General features: G+C 56.1%; 2 protein-coding genes across 4 annotated transcripts; one reads left to right on the top strand and one right to left on the bottom strand.

Annotated features, from left to right (window-relative positions):
• Positions 1-2109: 2109 nt before the first annotated feature.
• MRPL24 (mitochondrial ribosomal protein L24) lies at positions 2110-6022 on the top strand. Of its 2 annotated transcripts, none has more exons than XM_050930537.1 (6): positions 2110-2227; positions 2728-2963; positions 3085-3180; positions 3734-3837; positions 4502-4632; positions 5672-6022. In XM_050930537.1, exons 2-6 carry the CDS (start codon positions 2781-2783, stop codon positions 5806-5808), a joined length of 651 nt encoding a protein of 216 aa, XP_050786494.1. In that variant the 5' UTR covers positions 2110-2227; positions 2728-2780; the 3' UTR covers positions 5809-6022. The 2 variants fall into 2 exon arrangements, with proteins under 2 accessions (XP_050786494.1, XP_050786495.1); XM_050930538.1 differs by having other exon boundaries at positions 5616-5814.
• A 928-nt stretch (positions 6023-6950) lies between these two features.
• On the bottom strand, positions 6951-16920 carry METTL25B (methyltransferase like 25B). Of its 2 annotated transcripts, none has more exons than XM_050930501.1 (9): positions 16830-16920; positions 15717-15848; positions 15234-15355; positions 14393-14606; positions 13103-13165; positions 12180-12323; positions 9913-10760; positions 9103-9287; positions 6951-8513 (listed from the first exon to the last, which is right to left on the bottom strand). In XM_050930501.1, exons 2-9 carry the CDS (start codon positions 15825-15827, stop codon positions 8395-8397), a joined length of 1806 nt encoding a protein of 601 aa, XP_050786458.1. In that variant the 5' UTR covers positions 15828-15848; positions 16830-16920; the 3' UTR covers positions 6951-8394. The 2 variants fall into 2 exon arrangements, with proteins under 2 accessions (XP_050786458.1, XP_050786459.1); XM_050930502.1 differs by lacking the exon at positions 16830-16920 and adding an exon at positions 16610-16792.
• Positions 16921-17060: the final 140 nt, after the last annotated feature.

The following is a 17060-nucleotide window of genomic DNA, read 5'->3' as shown; positions in this document are numbered from 1 at the left end:
ACAAACAAAAGGAAGTATTTGCACAGTCAACCTGTGGAACTCTTTGCCAGAGGATGTTGTGAAGGCCAAGACTATACCAGAGTTCAGAAAAGAACTAGATACATCATGGAGGATGTGTCCATCAATGGCTATTAGCCAGGGTGGACAGGGATGGTGTCCCTAGCCTCTGTTTGCCAGAAGCTGGGAATGGACGATAGGGTTGGATCCTTTGATGATTCCCTGTTCTGTTCATTCCCTCTGGGGCACTTGACATTGGCCACTGTCGGAAGAAAGGACACTGGACTAGATGGACCCTTGGTCTGAGCCACTGTGGCCGTTCTTATGTTCTGACCCTGCACCCCTCCCTGATGAAGTTTCTGTTGAAAAGTGCTGAGGTCTGGCAGGCACAGCAGCTATGCGCCCAGAGGTCAGAGTGGAAATACTCCGGCCAAAGCCAGCTCTCGATGTGCAGAGCCGTGGGGGCTTGATTCCTACGGCTCCCAGCATACAGCGCAGTCACATCCCCGTAGGAATGTAATGGCCAGAATGGAAAGTGGCAGGGTGTGGCTACTACCGTGCCAGGCAACCACATGCTCGGGGGGATGGCTGCAAGTCTGCATGGAACAAAACCACATGGGAATGTTGTATGATTCGAGCACGCATGCCAGAGACCCCAGGCAGAAGCAGGGCCCAGTTGTTCTAGACGCTGGACAAGCACATACTAGAAGACAGTCTGGGTCTGGCAAAAACTGCTGATGTATAAAGTGAACCAAACCTGCCCAGCAAGGGAGGTTTCAGTTTGAAATTAGGAAGAACTTTCTAACTGTAAGGGGAGTTCAGTTCTGGGACAGACATCCAAGGGAGATTGTGGGATCCCTTCACTGGAGGTTTTTCAGAACCAGCTGGACAAACCCCTCAGGGATGGTCTAGGTTTATTTGGTCCGGCCTCAGCGCAGGGGGTGGACTTGGTGACTTCCTGAGGTCCCTTCCAGCCTGACATTTCTATGGAGTGGTGATCTGCACAAAGGGGACAAAATAGATTGGGCTGTGTCTAGTGAAAGGCTTGCGGTGGGGCTGGTCAAAAAGTCTCCATCAAAAAACTGGTGGAAAATTGGGGGTGGGTGGGAGTGGGAAGGGGTTTGCTGAACCACTTCTTTTCTTCCTTTTTTGCAAAAAGTATCTGCTTTCCGTGGAAAATTTTGATTTTATGTAATAAAGATGAACATTTGAAAACGTAAACATTTTGCTTTCCAGCCAACATTTTTCAGTATTCCAAAAAAAGAAATTTTTTTCCCACTGAAGTCAAAAATTCCGCTGGAAAATTGGCAATTGCTTATAGCCCCCGTTTTTACACATCTACACTGTGATACGCGGGTGTGGGCATCCCCTGAGGACATCTGGTGTTGCCTGTTCCTTAGTGGGGTAGAGGTTGCTAGAGGCTGCCGGTATGTCCCCCCAGCTCTCTGTGTCCATTTCCCTAACTCCCTAGCTAGTGACTGTCTGAGCCCCTATGGAAAGTGACCCACCCGCATCCATCTACACCAGCGCACACACGTGTAACATGCGTCTGACATGCAACATGTCCTTTCCGCACCAGATGAGTGAAAACAGCCCCAGCCCCCAGAGGGCCAGAAAGCAGGGCACCAAACTAGGACTACCAATCCCACAAAACACTGCAATACAGCAGAGTGGGTGGTGCTACCACACCCAGAATGCCAGGCAACAGGACAAAGGCGGGGGGTTGCGATACCCAGAATGCAATGCAACAGAACAAGGTGGGGAGGAGGAGCTGTAATACCCAGAATGCAATACAGCAGGACAGATTGGGGGCAGGATGCTGCAAAGCCCAGAATGCAATGCAAGAGGGCGGGAGAGAGGGGGTTGCAATACCCAGAATGCAATGCAACAGGACGGGCAAGAGGGGGTGCAATACCCGGAATGCAATGCAATAGGAGGAGCTGCAAAGCCCAGAATGCAATGCAACCGGACAGAGGCCGGAAGATGGGACTGCATCATCCAGAAATGCGACAAGACCCCGGGATGGGACTACAAATCCCAGAGTGCAACGCTGCAGGGCTACGATGACTGAAAATCCCAGGGTGCATTGCGATTGGGCTCTCCCACGCAGGACTACAAGTCCCAGCGTGCAATGCTGCTTGTCCTGTGAAGACTCGTGTGCATAGTGTATTGCAACTGCAAACTGCTGCTGGAGGGGCCTGCGAGCAGCAGAAGAGCAAGGAGAGAAGGGGTGCGGCTCCCTCTGGCTCCTGGGGGTTGCCCCCTGGCCCCCCCCTGCTGGGTTGCTTGGCTTGCACGCAGGGGCTGTGGGGCAGGGGAGTAGGGGGGTGCTGGGGGGTAGGTGCTGCACGAAGCAGGGCTACTGTGAATGGGGACTAGGCTGACTAGACAGCAAGTGTGAAAAATTGGGACATGAGGTGGGGGGTTATAGGAGCCGATATAAGAAAAAGAGCCAAAAATCGGGACTGTCTCTATAAAATCGGGACATCTGGTCACCCTAATGGGGACCTGAGCAGGCTTGAAACCCCCTGGGAAAAGCTAGCTCCCTGCTGGTGTCCCACTTAGAATCTTTGCTTTCCCCCAGCCAGGACTCCTGGGTTCCTTCCCTGGCTCTGGGAGGGGAGTGAGGCTTTGTGCGTTTCAGGATTGTGGGGAAGGGGAAGAGACTGGGAGGTAGGACACCTTGGTTCTGGTTCCTAGCTTAGCCGCTGATTTTCTCTGTGACTTTAGGCCTGGCCTTGGCTGGATCTGCTGACCTGTGACCGCCCTCGCGGAGCAGCGCCATGCGTCTGACCGCCTTGCTCGCCATGGCGGCGAGGATGAAGTTGCCCCCGGACTATCGCCACGGCATCTATCGGCCCTGGACGGCAGCGGCCAAGGCCAACAACCCCCCCGGGCGGAGACGGAAGAAAGTGTTTGTGGAGCCCATCAGCAAGGAGGACTGGAAGGTGTTCCGCGGGGACACGGTGAGCCCCAGCCATAAGTCGTCCCCCTTTGGGATTGTCTAGCATGGGGCTTCGCTGAGTTTCCGTGCCCCGAGCCGGGGGGTCCTGAAAGGAGTTCTAATGGGGATTTGTTGGGTTTCAGGTGGAGATATTAATTGGGAAGGATGCTGGGAAGCAAGGAATGGTGAACCAGGTCATCCGAGCTCGCAACTGGGTCTTTGTGCAAGGTTTGAATACGGTAAGGGAAGGACAGTGGGAAAGCCTCAAATCTCCTGTGTGTTGGCCAGTGGGAATCAGAACTGTTCTGCTGTGTGTCACATGTCCCATACTGCCAATGAGGATTCTCCTTTGGCTCAGGCAGCTGGGGCTTGGGCTCTCAGTGCAGGAGGATCTGAGTTCTATCCCCATTGCTGCTTGGGTAGTTCCGAGGCTCTGGTGTGCGGTGCCCAAGGAACCCCGAGAATGACTGTGCAGTGAGCCTGTTCCAAGCCCTGGGGCAAGTCACTCCTCTCTCTGTGCCTCAGTTTCCTCATCTGTACGATAGGGCTTACCTACACTATGTGGGTTTGGCTGTGAGGATTAATCAGCTTGTAATGTGCTGCAGAATGGTGGTATTATTCCCTCCACTCCTCCCCAACAGTCACTAGTGTTAGTGATGTGAGAGTGTAAAAGGCCACAATCCGGTTCAGCCACTGCCCTGGCCGGGATGGTCTCCTTGTCCGAGGGACCCCGGGGCGAGGCCAGTGGGTGAGGAAGAGGCGGCGGGTTGAAACCCAGCTTTCCATTTCCAGCATTACCACTACATAGGGAAAACCGCCAATTACCCGGGGACGTACATCGCCAGTGAGGCACCCTTGCTGCTCCGACAGATTGCCCTGGTCGACCCTACGGACAGGTAATCCCGACCCGGTGCTCGACTGGGCACGCTGGTGTCCTTCCAGCTGCCCGCGGGAGGCTGGCACTGTGTTTAAACCCTCACCTAAGGCACTGCCTGCGGCCATGAACCTACCAGATCTGTCTAGCCAAGTAGCATTAGGCCTGGCCAGTACTTGGATGGGAGACACTCAAGGTTAGAGTCTAAACTCTTTGGGGTAGGGCCTGTCTTTGTTCTCTCTGTACGGCACCTGGCACCGGGGGGGTCCTGGTCAATGACTCGGGCCACTAGGTGCTCCTGTGAGGCAAAGGGTAATAAGGGAAACCAAGAGTTGGGCTGAACATGGCAAGGAATCAATAGGAAACGCAGAATTGACCTAGTGTGGTGCGAGGGGGGTGCTGTGCCCTAGGGAGTGGGGGGCAGGGGCTCAGTAAGAGGTGCTCTGCCCCGCGCCAGGGAGTCCGTGCTGACCCCAATGCCCCAGCATGCTACTAGGGGACACTGTGCTGGAGGGAACAGTAGAGGGTGCTCCTTCCTCTGGGTGAGCACTAACTGCAATGCCCTTGGTGCAGCAAGAGAGACTTCCAAAGATGCCAATAAAAACCTCCCCAAAGGCTTTTGGCTGGTCTGAGCAACCCCTCCGGGGTCTTGTCTGATCCCTCCGCCCCCTGCCCTTTCCCCCTAGGAAGCCCACCGAGGTGGAGTGGCGCTATACCGAAGAGGGTGAGCGAGTGAGGGTGTCTCTGCGAACCGGCAGGATCATCCCTGCACCTGTCCGCCAGCGCCGGGACGGCATCATCCCAGAGCAGTGGAAAGGTGAGCGGTTTGCCGGGGGCTTCTCCCACCTGGCCCCGGGAGATCCGCCATTGCTTTCTGTTTGGGCACCTTTCAGCAGTTCCCATCAACAGGGCTGAAATGGGATGGTGTCTGCAGCATGTGGCACACTTAGGGCCTGATTCTCAGTCGCTCCAGCCCTGTGGCTGGCTCTAAGCTGCCTTTTGTGCTCTGTGTTCTGGAGCTGCACAGACCTTGGTGTAAGTGAGAGCAACCACAGAGCTGCTCTAATTTGCAATCTGCTTCCCAGGGCCAAGTGGCTTTCCAGTGGGCACTGGTGACATTTTCCTGAGGGCGTGGGGCTGAAAATCAGGCCGAGGAGTTTAAAGCATTCTGTGGAGCCTGCTTCGCCACTGGGCCAGGGAGGGGATAGTGTTTCCTTGCGTTATTTGTACTGTCAGTCGCCCCACAGCCTGGAGCACTGACTGCATTTGCAGCTGATGGCTCGGGTGAGGAGCCCAGGTCGGAAGAGCCTTGGCCTCACCCAGACTCGAGGAAGCCAGGAGTGGGTTTTGTCACACACCTCTCGTTAGCCCTGTTTCCACTGACGTTCGTTTCCCGTCTGGGAAGCGACCGTATAAACCCACGTGGCTTTTGAGTGTTGCCTTGGTGATCCCAGGTCCCAAGAGATGGGCCTGATTCTTCCCTGCCCAGCATGTTGTGTCATCGCTGACACCAGCATGGACCCGATCAGAATGGCGGCAAGCCCCTCCCCCTGGATCTGTGCCTCAAGCCAGGCTCGTTTATTCCTGCCCTGGGCATGATGTGGCCCGGTCCGATTCCCCTGAGACGTGAGCTGGACTAGAATTTGGCTAGTTCCAGAGCTGGGCCGGCCCCACAGGACTACATTCGAGCTCTCTCGCATACAGCTGGGCTGGGCTGGCCCCACGGGAGCGAACCCCCTTCTTCCCCACAGCCACCTCTGCTGTGCAGATCTGAGGTGCAAGGGGTGCTGTTCTCCACAGGGTCCTGGAGACGGGGCCAAGATCGAGGTTGTAACATGCTTCCCCTCCCCGGGCAGATGGGCCAAAGGACACCTCAGTGGATGATGCGCTGGACAGGACCTACCAGCCGTCCCTGAAACTATTCGAAGAAGAAATCCTGGAGCTGCAGGGCATCGTGGAGACGCGTCGAGCCAAGAAGTCCTATTGGTATTAGCACGTCTGCAGCTGTCTCTGCCTGTGACCCCGGCGCTAATGCCACATGGCTCGTGGGCGGCCCACTCTCCTGGAGTCCCCAGTTGTCTTCGTACATCTGGACAGCAAAGGTCTTGCTGCCCAGCCCAAGGCGACAGCTGTGGCTGCAGGCCCTTTGCATTCAGGGCCTGCCCGTCCCGTCGGCTGGCAATAAAGACATCCTGACCCCTTTTGTACGCCAGCCTTGGCCATATTTCTTTCTGAGCCGCAGGGCGCGCATCCCTCCTGTGGCAGCGAACGTGGCCTCTCGCTGCCACCACCTGGGCAGAGAGCCGAGCGGAACTGGGTCTGGCTTATGGATCCTGTTGGTTACGGCAGAGCGCGAGTGGTAGCCCGCTGTGCTCGGTGCTGTACAAAGCCAGTCCCTGCGCCACAGAGCGGACAGTCTGACCAGCCGCGGGCTCGGGGAAAGGGGTACGGCACCCCCGAGGAGCCAGCGCAGCAGTGGCAGCCAGTGGCATGGCAGTTTCCTGGGATCTTGTGGGTAGGTTTAGTTGGCAGGGGATGGACTGAACGCAAAGAAGGGGGGAGGGCATCTGAGAGAAGCAGGGTGGGAGTGGAAGGAGAGGGCATGCAGCTGAGTCTGAGAGACAGTGGGGGAGGGCTGGAGCAAACAGCCAAGCCACACAGGCCGAGACAGCTGGATATCAAATTCCCCCCCAAGCCTAAACTGGGGAGGGCAGAGTAGCCCCATTTGGCCCCCGTGTTTGGCTCGGCCTCTGGGTACAGAGGAAGGAGGCCTGGTATCTGGGGTGCCAGTTTGGGATCAGATCCTAGCTCTGCTACAGGCTGCATGGGTGACCTTAGGGCAGTCACTTAATCCCTGTTCCATTCTGTAAGGAGTGGGGTGGGGAATGATAATTCCTTCCACCATGCTGGGCGGGGGGGGGGAGTGGGATAAGTACCAGAGGGGTGAGCACCTCACAAGCTGGGATGTAATGGGATCCATAAACTACCCCCATTAGGATTAACATGGTGTGTTACGGCAGCGCCCAGCCTCGCCCATCGTGTTCTGCACAGACCCGTGGGAGAGTTTGTGCCTGTCCTCATGTAGACAAGGCAGGGAGCAGTGAAAGACAATGCAAACCTGGTGGTACATCCCACTGCTCTTTTGGGGGTTGTTTATTTTGGTTGAGAGGATCAGCTGAAGTTGGGGGGAGGGATATGCAAGGCCAGGAAGGTTGGGGAGGCAGGTGGAGGTGCAGAGCCTTGGCAACCAGCCAGTCAACATAAGAACGGCCGTACCGGGTCAGACTAAAGGTCCATCTAGCCCAGTATCTGTCTACCGACAGTGGCCAATGCCAGGTGCCCCAGAGGGAGTGACCCTAACAGGTAATGATCAAGTGATCTTTCTCCTGCCATCCATCTCCACCCTCTGACAAACAGAGGCTAGGGACACCATTCCTTACCCAGCCTGGCTAATAGCCATTAATGGACTTAACCATCATGAATTTATCCAGTTCTCTCTTAAACCCTGTTCTGGTTCTAGCCTTCACAACCTCCTCAGGCAAGGAGTTCCACAAGTTGACTGCACTGCGTGAAGAAGAACTTCCTTTTATTTGTTTTAAACCTACTGCCTATTAATTTCATTTGGTGACCCCTAGTTCTTGTATTATGGGAATAGGTAAATAACTTTTCCTTATCCACTTTCTCCACTTCACTCATGATTTTATAGACCTCTATCATATCCCCCCTTAGTCTCCTCTTTTCCAAGCTGAAGAGTCCTAGCCTCTTTAATCTTTCCTCATATGGGACCCTCTCCAAACCCCTAATCATTTTAGTTGCCCTTTTCTGAACCTTTTCTAGTGCTAGAATATCTTTTTTGAGGTGAGGAGACCACATCTGTACGCAATATTCGAGATGTGGGTGTACCATGGATTTATATAAAGGCAATAATATATTCTCAGTCTTATTCTCTATCTCCCTTTTAATGATTCCTAACATCCTGTTTGCTTTTTTGACCGCCTCTGCGCACGGTGTGGACATCTTCAGAGAACTATCCATGATGACATCAAGATCTTTTTCCTGACTCGTTGTAGCTCAATTAGCCCCCATCATATTGTATGTACAGTTGGGGTAATTTTTTCCAATGTGCATTACTTTACATTTATCCACATTAAATTTCATTTGCCATTTTTTTGCCCAATCACTTAGTTTTGTTGTCCCTGATTCGCTGCTGCAGCAGGGCCCTGCCGGGCTTTCTCTGGTGCCCGAGGCTGGCTCCTCTTGGACTCTTCCAGCCCACAACATGCCTTGCAGCCTCAGGAAACAGTGCCGGGGAGGGAAGAAACCTCCCTGCCCTTGAGTGGGGCTGAAGGCGGAAGGATTGGTCCTGGGTGGGCCACATCATCTCGCTCCCCATGTGCAACTGCTGCCGAACTTTGTGAGGCTGCTACAGCCTGCCACAAGCAGCCCCGGACTCCGCCAGTGCCTGCCTCTTCGTACACCGAGCGCCTGCTCCTGTCCCGTACGCTGTTAAACAGCTGCCACGTTCCTCCCCAGAGGCCGCGGCAGGCGATTCCCCTGCATCAGTGGAGGCTGGTATGAGTCAGTCTTCCCCTGCCAGGGTGGATAACGCAGAGTCCAGCCCAGCCTTGGCCGCCACCAGCACTAGGTTCCGGGGCGAGAAGCTGGGGTTAAACAGGGGAATCAACTGGCACTGGAAGCCTGCAGGGAAGAGTGGGAGGGACACAAAGTAGTTCACGTGGGGGCGGCCCCTGGGTTTGTAGTGAGTTCTTACAGGTCAGGCTGCTTGTTCGAAAGGATCATTTCCCGCCCCCTCCCCCAGACTCCCCAGCCGCACACATTAGCCTGGTGAAGAGGTGGCAGTAGAGACAGGAACACACGTGCTCGCTCACTGGGTGAACGGGAGGCCGTACGGCCGGACCCGCTCACTAGCCCAGCAAGTGGGAGCCGTACAGAGGGGGGCACGGGCTTGCTCGCCTGGCGAGGAGGTAGCCTGGGGAGTTACTGAGGCCAGGGCTCTGTGGCCTACAAAGGGCAGCTATTGGCGAGGTGAGGGACAGGGGACGGGAAAACACTCACCAGCTGCATCCAGCATCCCCAGGATGAACATGCTTGTCCATGCCAGGTGGAGGGTTTAAATACCTCCACGCTAGAGACAGACAGCTACAAGGTGCAGCTCAGGGTAAGGGCAAAGGGCTGGAGCCCACCACTACCCCAGTGTGAAGGAGCCGGGTGTCTGTGCCCTGGATCCCAGGCCAGCGCCGGGGGTGGGTTGGTCCGAGGCACTCACCTTGCTCCTGCAGGTAGATCATCCTATCCAGCAGGATGAGGGTCTCCACCAGTGGCGCCAGCAACAAGGCCAGGCTGAAGAAGGCCACCACGTTCTGTTGCTGGGCCAGCATAGTGTCCACACAGGCCCGATCCAGGGGGGCGGCGGGGTCCAGCCCCACGCACTGCAAGCCCAGCTGGGCGTACCTGCCAAGGGGAAATAGCATGGCCCTGTCAGCTCAGCCGGAGCTGACGGGACCCTGGCAGGGCCCCAGCCCAAGACCCCCCTCCGCACTTGCCACCCTGCCACTAGCTCTAGCCCCCAAGCCACTTTCCCATCCCCGAGCAGGGAAGGGAACCCAGGGGTTGTATACCACTCATGCATATACAGCTTTGGGCATCCGTTGTCAGACATAGCATGGGGAGCAGACTGGGCGTGTGCCCAGAGCCCACGAACCCCTGAGTTACCCTCAGGCGAGTCAGTCAGATGGCACGTTTCTGTGCCTCAGTTTCCCCAATCTGTCAGAAGTGACGAGTCGTGCCCCTAAGTTGTTTAAATAGCAATCAATGGGAGTGGAGAGACGGGTGCTAGGAACCAGGGGACAGTTGCCTCGGTCACTTTCAATGAGGTTCTGTATTCAAACAGCCCCCGAGTTCTGGGGAATTTCTGAGCAGGATCAGCTCTCCCATCTCCAGTAAGAAGCCAGAACCAGAGCCCTGCCTCTGGTCTCCCCGGCTTCTAGGGCTGTCGAGATGGGATGAGGCCTGTCTCTGCTGCGTGGCAGTTAGTCAGGCCAGACTATGCTAAGAGACACCGCGCCGGCTGACTCACTCCTCGAAGGCTAGCTGGTGGGCCTTGTTGATGGTCTGCACTCCAAGGCGTCTCTTGGCTGGGTCAGCCGCCCGGATCAGCGTCTCCAGCATGGCGCGGTAGCAGTGAGTCCGCAGGACGGGGCTCTCGCTCCTCAGCCGCAGCACGTAGTCCTCCACGGCGTGGCAGGCCACTTCCCGCGCCTTGTAGGAGAGGGCATGGCCCGGCAGGCCGGCCACCCAGGCGCTCAGGGGGTAGCCATACTCAGGTCGGTGGGCGGAAGGAGGGGGTGGTGCAGCAAGGCCAGGGGGGGTTGGCTCCTCCTGAGTGGTGAGCTTCATGTAGCAGCAGGCCACCGAGGTCATAGCCACCACGTGGGGGCAGCGGGTGAAGTGTCTGAGCAGGGCTACGCTGAGGTCTCCGCATGCGTGGAGGCCGGTCAGGAGCAGCCTGCCCTCCGCCAGCGGCCCCAGGGGATTTACTGCCATTGGGTGGCTCGGTTGATAAAGAGGGTGAGGCCCGTTGGGAATGCAGCCACGGCCTCTGCTTCTGAAGGGATCTGGGGATCCCCTCTGCTCCTCTCTTGCAGCAGCCATGCAGCCCCATCCTCCTGTCCCCTTCTCTCCAGCCTTGCCTGTCTCTGCCCTATCTCTGCCACCCCTACAAAGGGCAGTGGGGGGAATGATCTTCCGTGGCCCTGGCGAGTCGTAGGTGGCACCGGCCTCCGGGGACGGGCCGCTTTCTGCCATGGGAGAACGAGCTGAGTCTATTACTGACCGCGGTGGAAGGAGGAATTCCTGCCATGGTGCTTGGGGGTTGACCCACCCTGCCACATGACTCGGCCCACGGAGGGAGACCTCCCCCGGATCCTGCAGGAAGGGAGAAACAAGGAATCACAGCCAGCCACTCAGCGGTGGTTGTCTGAGCTCAACACTGCAGCAGCTGATCAGACTAAGGATCTGGCTAGGCTGGGGTTCTGCTTTCCAGAGAGGCCAATGCCGGCTGCCTGAGAGGCAGGTGCAAACTGCGCCGTCCCAGTGGGCCACCATGGAATAAAGGGATGTTCCTTCACCTCTGGCAGAAAAGGGTTAACTCCTAACTGCCTGAGCTCAGGATACCCTGGCCGTCCTGATCGGGGGCAGCTCAGATCCAGTAAGCTGTTAACGAAAAGTCACCCAGCAGAGCCAGGATGAAAACCCCAATCTCTGACACCCGGTCCCATGCCGCAGTTACTAGACCAGGGGTGGGCAAACCTTTTGGCCCAAGGGTCACATTGGGGTTGTAAAACTGTATGGAGGGCTGGGTAGCGAAGGCTGTGCCTCCCCAAACAGCCTGGCCCCCGCCCCCTCCCACTTTCTGCCCCCTGACTGCTCCCCTCAGAACCCCTGACCCACCCAATCCCCCCTGCTCCTTGTCTCTTAACTGCCCCTCCCAGGACCCCCAGCGCCTAACCGCCTCCCAGGGCCCTACCCTCTATCCACCCTCCCTGATCCCAGTCCCGACTGGCCCCCTGACCCTATCCACACCCCCACCCCGACAGGCTTCTTGACAACCTATGCCTATCCAACTCCCCCATTCTCTGTCCCCTAACCCCTATCCACACCCCTGGCCCCCTGACCTCTGCCCCTTATCCAACCCCCTGGCACTGGCCCCCTTATCAGGCCGCTCAGAGTAGAATGTCTGGCAGCCGTGCCGCCCAGCTGGAGCCAGACACGCTGCCGCGCTGCTCTGCGGGAGAGAGCAACCCCACCGCCCAGAGCACTGCCCACACAGCAGCATGGCTGCAGGGGAGGGGGGACAGCAGGGGAGGGGCTGGGGGCTAGCCTCCCCGGCTAGGAGCTCAGGGGCCAGGCAGAATGGTCCCGCGGGGCCTGTAGTTTGCCCACCTCTGTACTAGACCACGCTCCCTCAGCTGCAGCCTAGCTTCTTCCCTAGACAGTCTTCAGGGTAAAAATATGAACATCCTCTCCTTGAATGGGCCACATCCTGGATTTCCTCAGGGTGGGAAGCGTCAGGAGGATCTCTCTTTCCAGCGCCGGGTTATCTGAGCACCTCACTAGAAGAGATGGACCCCTGGGAGGTAGGGGACTTAGTCCCATTTCACAGACGGGGAACTGAGGCACAGGGTAGATTAAGGGTCGCTCAAAGAGCCAAAAACTCAACCCAAGTCTCTTGAGTCCTAAACCAGTGCCCTACCCACTAGGCTGTCTGTCCGACGTGAAGAGCCCACTGATCTGCACAGGGCATTAGCCTTAGGCCCCCTCCTCCGCCCCCACTGCACCGTCTACCTTGGCTTGTCGTGCTTGCTCCTTCTCCAGCGCCCACACCAGTTCTCGGTCAAACTTCGTCGCCATGTCAACCAGGCGTCCATCTCCCTCGATCGCCGTGACGGACAAACCCAGACCGAAGGCCAGAAAGCGAGAGAGATGGCCCTTGAAGGGGAACACACACCGACCGTCACCACTGCTGCCGCTTTGGGGGGTTTTGAAAGCTCCCTTCCCTCCCCCTGCACTGGAAGAGTCAAGGTTACTAGGGAGGGAGGGGGATGCATTTCCCCACACTGGGGCGAGTCATGATTTTTGAGTGCTTGCGTTGGGGGCCTGAGGCGGAGTCCTGAGAACCAGCAGCTGAATCAGCACTCTGGTCACTGTACATCCAATTTCTTCCCCTCCCGCCCCACCAAAGGGCCTGATTAAGGGAGGGAATGACTAATGTCTAACTCAGCCTGAGCTGGGGAGAGCTGAGGAGATAAGTAGCCCATTAACTGCAAGAGTAAAGAGCACAAGAGGGGAGTGAAAAGGCGAGAGAGAAAGCAAGGCAGGGCAGCAAAGCCAGGGTAAAGGGACCGCAGAGACACAACTCCTAGGTGAGTTCGGTCTCCATAATCCATTCAGTCCTTGGCCTCTCCACTAAGGCTGCCAGCGAGGGAAGCAGCTGGCACTGATCACGCCGGTGAGTTTTGGGATACGGTCTCCTGGGAAGTGAATTACTCCCCACTATGTCACAGGTGCCATCAGCTGGCAAGGTCTTAGGGTCACCCGCAGTCCAGGGCAGTACTCCAAATGGGTGACATAAAGATGAAAGGAACCCTGTGAGCCAGCCCATCACCCCTCCTATGCAGCAGGAGACAATGCACCTCACCCCTCCAGGGAAGGATCTGGGACACAAAGTATAATGCAAACCACGGAACTACAGGCTCCCAGCGACCTACCTGGCCAGAGCCAATATCTACCACCTGGTCACACCTGGTGATCTCGCTCAGTTTCTTCACCACCTGAGGAAAAGATAAAGGTAGACTCATCAAGGAACTTGTCAGCAGAAAGGCCCAGGCTGTCCAGCTTGGGTGCAGAGAGTTAGCCACCGAAATCCATGTTGCAACACCTAGGGAGCCGGACCGCTTCTCCGCCGACTTCAGGGTACAACATCTTGACAAACTGGGCCTCTTCTATTGGGCTGCTCAGTCAAGGATGCAGCTAGGAGAACCCTCAGCTAGGAGAACATTGGCCAATGGCCTTCGCACTTTTCCTTACCGTGACTCTATGTTGCAACTGAAAAAACTGTGGGGACCCCCTGATCAAGGGAGGACAGCGGTGACTGCTCTTGGACCTGTGTGTGACCTCCTTTCCCTCTGGACCTGCAACTCCCCAGCTGGAAACCCATGATCTTGGCCTTTGCCAGAGGAAGGACTGGACTCAAGCACTGGTCTTCCTGCTCCAAGAAATGCCATTCCTCAGAGCTGAGGAGAGTCACCTTCTAACTAATCTGATCACTTCATCACCCTGCTACTAGGAATTAAACTATGGAGGCTCTTGCTCATTCTGCATTGATGGCATTCCAGCCACATGGGCTGGAGACACAGTGGAGAAACGGGGAACGATACAGCCAGCCATAGTGGTGGATGGAAGGTGCATGATAATGGAGTGACTTGGTGGCACGTTAGGCTGCCTTTGCTTATGATACAGCATTGCTCTTAACGACTTGTGCTATCCTAGTGCTAGGAGCCTCAGTCATGGACCAGGACCCCGTGCTGCTAGGAATCTTCTCTCTGCGGCTCTGTTCCTGAGCACTCCGTGCCTGTTCCAATCAATAGGCATCTTTCCATCATCTTCAGAGGGCTTTGGGTTAGGCCCCTCATGAACAGTCTTTTCATGCAGGCTGTCTTCCAACATAGCTTATGGGGCTGTAATAAGCAGAGACACCAAGTTCTGGTGAGCTCAGTGCCGCAGGCAATACCGAGACCTCAACATTCACCGCACTGGCCACGGTACCATGCTGTCTTCTTTTCTGCCTAGAGGGAGATAGAGCCCGAGCCAAAGGCCTTTGGATTTGATGGAAAGACTCCTGTTGACTTCAGCAAATGCATCTTGATGCTCCTGGGGATGTGAAGTAGGGGAGGAGGCTAGGATGGGAGAAAGCTAGACCCCAGAGATGGGAGTAGACCCAAGGGCTGCTGGATTGGAGTCATCATTCCTACTGGGGACAAGAAATGCTAGCCACAGACCTTCCCGAGCTGCCAGATTTCATGCTGTTTTTTTGGCTTGACGTGCTTCCGGAAAAGGGGGTTAAGCTTCGAGCTCTGACATCGGTTCTCCCTGAACTCCTCTGGCCTCCTGTTCGCTGACGTGCCGCCTCTGCCACGAGGTGTTCTGGAGAAAGCCAATGTGTGCGCTGTAGCTTTAAAGGCCAGCAAGGAAAGCGGCCACACCACGCTGTAACTGGAAGAACAAGGACCGCAGTTAGTGTATGGACAAGGAGTTCCCATTGCTGTCGCACCAAAGGGACTGAATAGACTACAGCTGTACAGATCACTTCACCCACCGGGGAAATGCGACTACCTCTGGAGTAGAATGCAGCAGCTGTTTAACAGCACAGAGGAACAGTATGTGGAAGTTCAGGATGGGCAGTAATGAAGCAAATCATATCCAAGCTGAACTGAATGGGGAATTTAAGGAGGCAGAATGCTGGATTTAGGCCACTGGGAATACCACCCTGACTCTTGCGAATAAAAAAATTCTGTGGTGTCTTTAACGGCCACAAGTCTCTGCCTATCTGTATCTCTAAGCCTTTCCAAAGCACCTGTCAACATATCCAGCTACTGAGTGGTTAGGGTTTCATATCCTCTCTGATAGGCATTTCCCCTATCACCACAGCACTCCCTAGCACCATGCGAGGGCTTTGGTCTAGGACTGACTCAGAGGGAAAAACATCCTCTGTTATAACTGACAATGCAGCCTGCAGACACAAGCCCTGCCTGCGGTCCTATGCCCCTTGCAAACCCCTGCAGCTAAAACAAGCCCGCAGAGGACACTAGTAAAGCCCCTTTAACAGGAGCATGTTCTTACCAAACTTCCTCTGGTTTTCCTTTCTCGAGCAAGACAGCAGCGAGTTGTGGGGAGGGGAGATTGGTGAGCACTGCCCGCCAGGAATAAGGAAGCTTCCCCCAAAGATTATCAGTGAAAAACTCCTGCAGGGAAGAAAGGGTGATGGGGAAGGGGAAAGTTTAGGCAACAGCACTCATCATCCCAGCCCACCCCCAGCACTCAAACCCCAACTGAGATAATGGCCCCATTGTGCTAGGCGCTGTTCATATACATAGTGAGAGACAGTCCCTGCCCCAAATTGTTTATAATCTAAATAGACAAAACTGACAAAGAGTGGGAGGAGAAACTGAAACACAGAGTAGGGCAGTGACTTGAAAAGGTCTCAGCAGGTCGATGGCAGAGGCAGGAATGAATCCCCAGACTTCTAAGTCCCAGGCCAGTGCCCTACATGCTGGACTATGCCGCCTCTCAGCAACGCCCAATCGCGGTTTGAATAGGTCTCACAATGATGTAGGAGTCCACAATGGAGCCATAGAGAGAGAGGACATGGGTGATGTTCACTGCTAACTGCTTCTGCTCCTCCAAAGAGAAGGGTTGGCCGGAGAGCCCCGTCATGGCAGCAGCTGTGGGGTGAACCTGAGAGATGGGAAATGGTGCATGAAGAAAGAGTTAAAACCCCCTAAAAGGAAAAAGGGAGAGACTCACCGAGCAGGAAGGTCTGAATGAATGCGCTTGGCTCCTTTAATTACTCTCTGCAGCCAGGGGCTTCTTATGTAAAGGGTTTGGGGGCACTTCCTGGGGGAGAGGGAAGGCCAGTCCAGTGGGGGCATTCACCCCCTGACATCTCTGCCAGGTTTGGGAGTGGGCTGGTGACGTGGGCTCCTTTACACTAGCAAATGGGCTGAGGTCCAGCCAACTCATTTCCCGTATGATGCTGAAGAGCCCTCTTAAGGTCTGGATCCAAGCTGGCGCCTGAGAAGGGAAGGCCCCATAGCCCATTGCCTCGCGCCACTGCTGCGCTGTGCCGTGCCATACAGGCATTGGCTGGGTGGGGCACTGTGGCTGCACCGTCACACGGCACACTGTGCGTCACCAGGGGTTGCCATGACGTTACACTTACAAGACATTGTTGTGATGTCATGACATGGGGCGCCAGTGCGGCATCACTCAGTGAGGTGTGGCCGTGACATTGTGCTGTGACACCACGTCACTGTGACATCACCCTGAGACATTGCCATGACATTACATTGCAACATCGCAATGTATGGGGCATCAGTGCAGTATCGCTCGGCGAGGCATTGCCATGACACTGGGCTGTGACATCACCAGGAGACGTTGTCATGGCATTACACGGGATAACTGTGACGTCATGCTGTGATGCACCCTGTGACACATACCTAGTGTCGTGACGTCACACCACTGTGATGTCATCGCATGACGCGACGATATGGCATTACCCATGATGCATTTCTGTCTGTGTCGCCAGCAGACGTCACCAGCCCCTGTCCCCGCCCGAGGGAGGCGCAGCCCGAGGCTCCTGCCCCGCAGCGCCTTTGGCCCCATAGAGCTCACCCTCCGCACGGCTAGAGTGCCCAACGGCACATCGCATCCACTCACCGCCAGCTCTCTATGGTCTCCCTCCCCGCAGGACCGCGCACGCGCAAACGCCCTCCCAGCCCCGCGCGCCTCCCGAGGTGCACACGCATGCGCACAATCTCGCCTCTGTGCCTCAGCAGCCTCGGCGCATGCGTAAACTGTTTTACGGCTGACCCTCTCCCCCCCCCTCGCCCCACACACACTCACACCTCCGCCGCGCTCTCCCCTGACGCATGCGCACGACTCTCCGCG

Source organism: Gopherus flavomarginatus, chromosome 20 (genome assembly GCF_025201925.1).
Source record: "Gopherus flavomarginatus isolate rGopFla2 chromosome 20, rGopFla2.mat.asm, whole genome shotgun sequence".
NCBI lineage: Eukaryota > Metazoa > Chordata > Testudines > Testudinidae > Gopherus > Gopherus flavomarginatus.
This window is presented reverse-complemented; position numbering and strand designations above follow the sequence as displayed.

Coding starts and splice junctions, on each gene's coding strand:
- MRPL24 (XM_050930537.1), top strand. CDS start 2,781: ATGCGTCTGACCGCCTTGCTCGCCATGGCGGCGAGGATGAAGTTGCCC. Junction 3,838..4,501: donor CTGGTCGACCCTACGGACAG/GTAATCCCGACC, acceptor CTTTCCCCCTAG/GAAGCCCACCGAGGTGGAGT. Junction 4,633..5,671: donor CATCCCAGAGCAGTGGAAAG/GTGAGCGGTTTG, acceptor CTCCCCGGGCAG/ATGGGCCAAAGGACACCTCA.
- METTL25B (XM_050930501.1), bottom strand. CDS start 15,827: ATGACGGGGCTCTCCGGCCAACCCTTCTCTTTGGAGGAGCAGAAGCAG. Junction 13,166..14,392: donor AAATCTGGCAGCTCGGGAAG/GTCTGTGGCTAG, acceptor TCTTTTCCTCAG/GTGGTGAAGAAACTGAGCGA. Junction 10,761..12,179: donor AGCAAGCACGACAAGCCAAG/GTAGACGGTGCA, acceptor CCCTTCCTGCAG/GATCCGGGGGAGGTCTCCCT.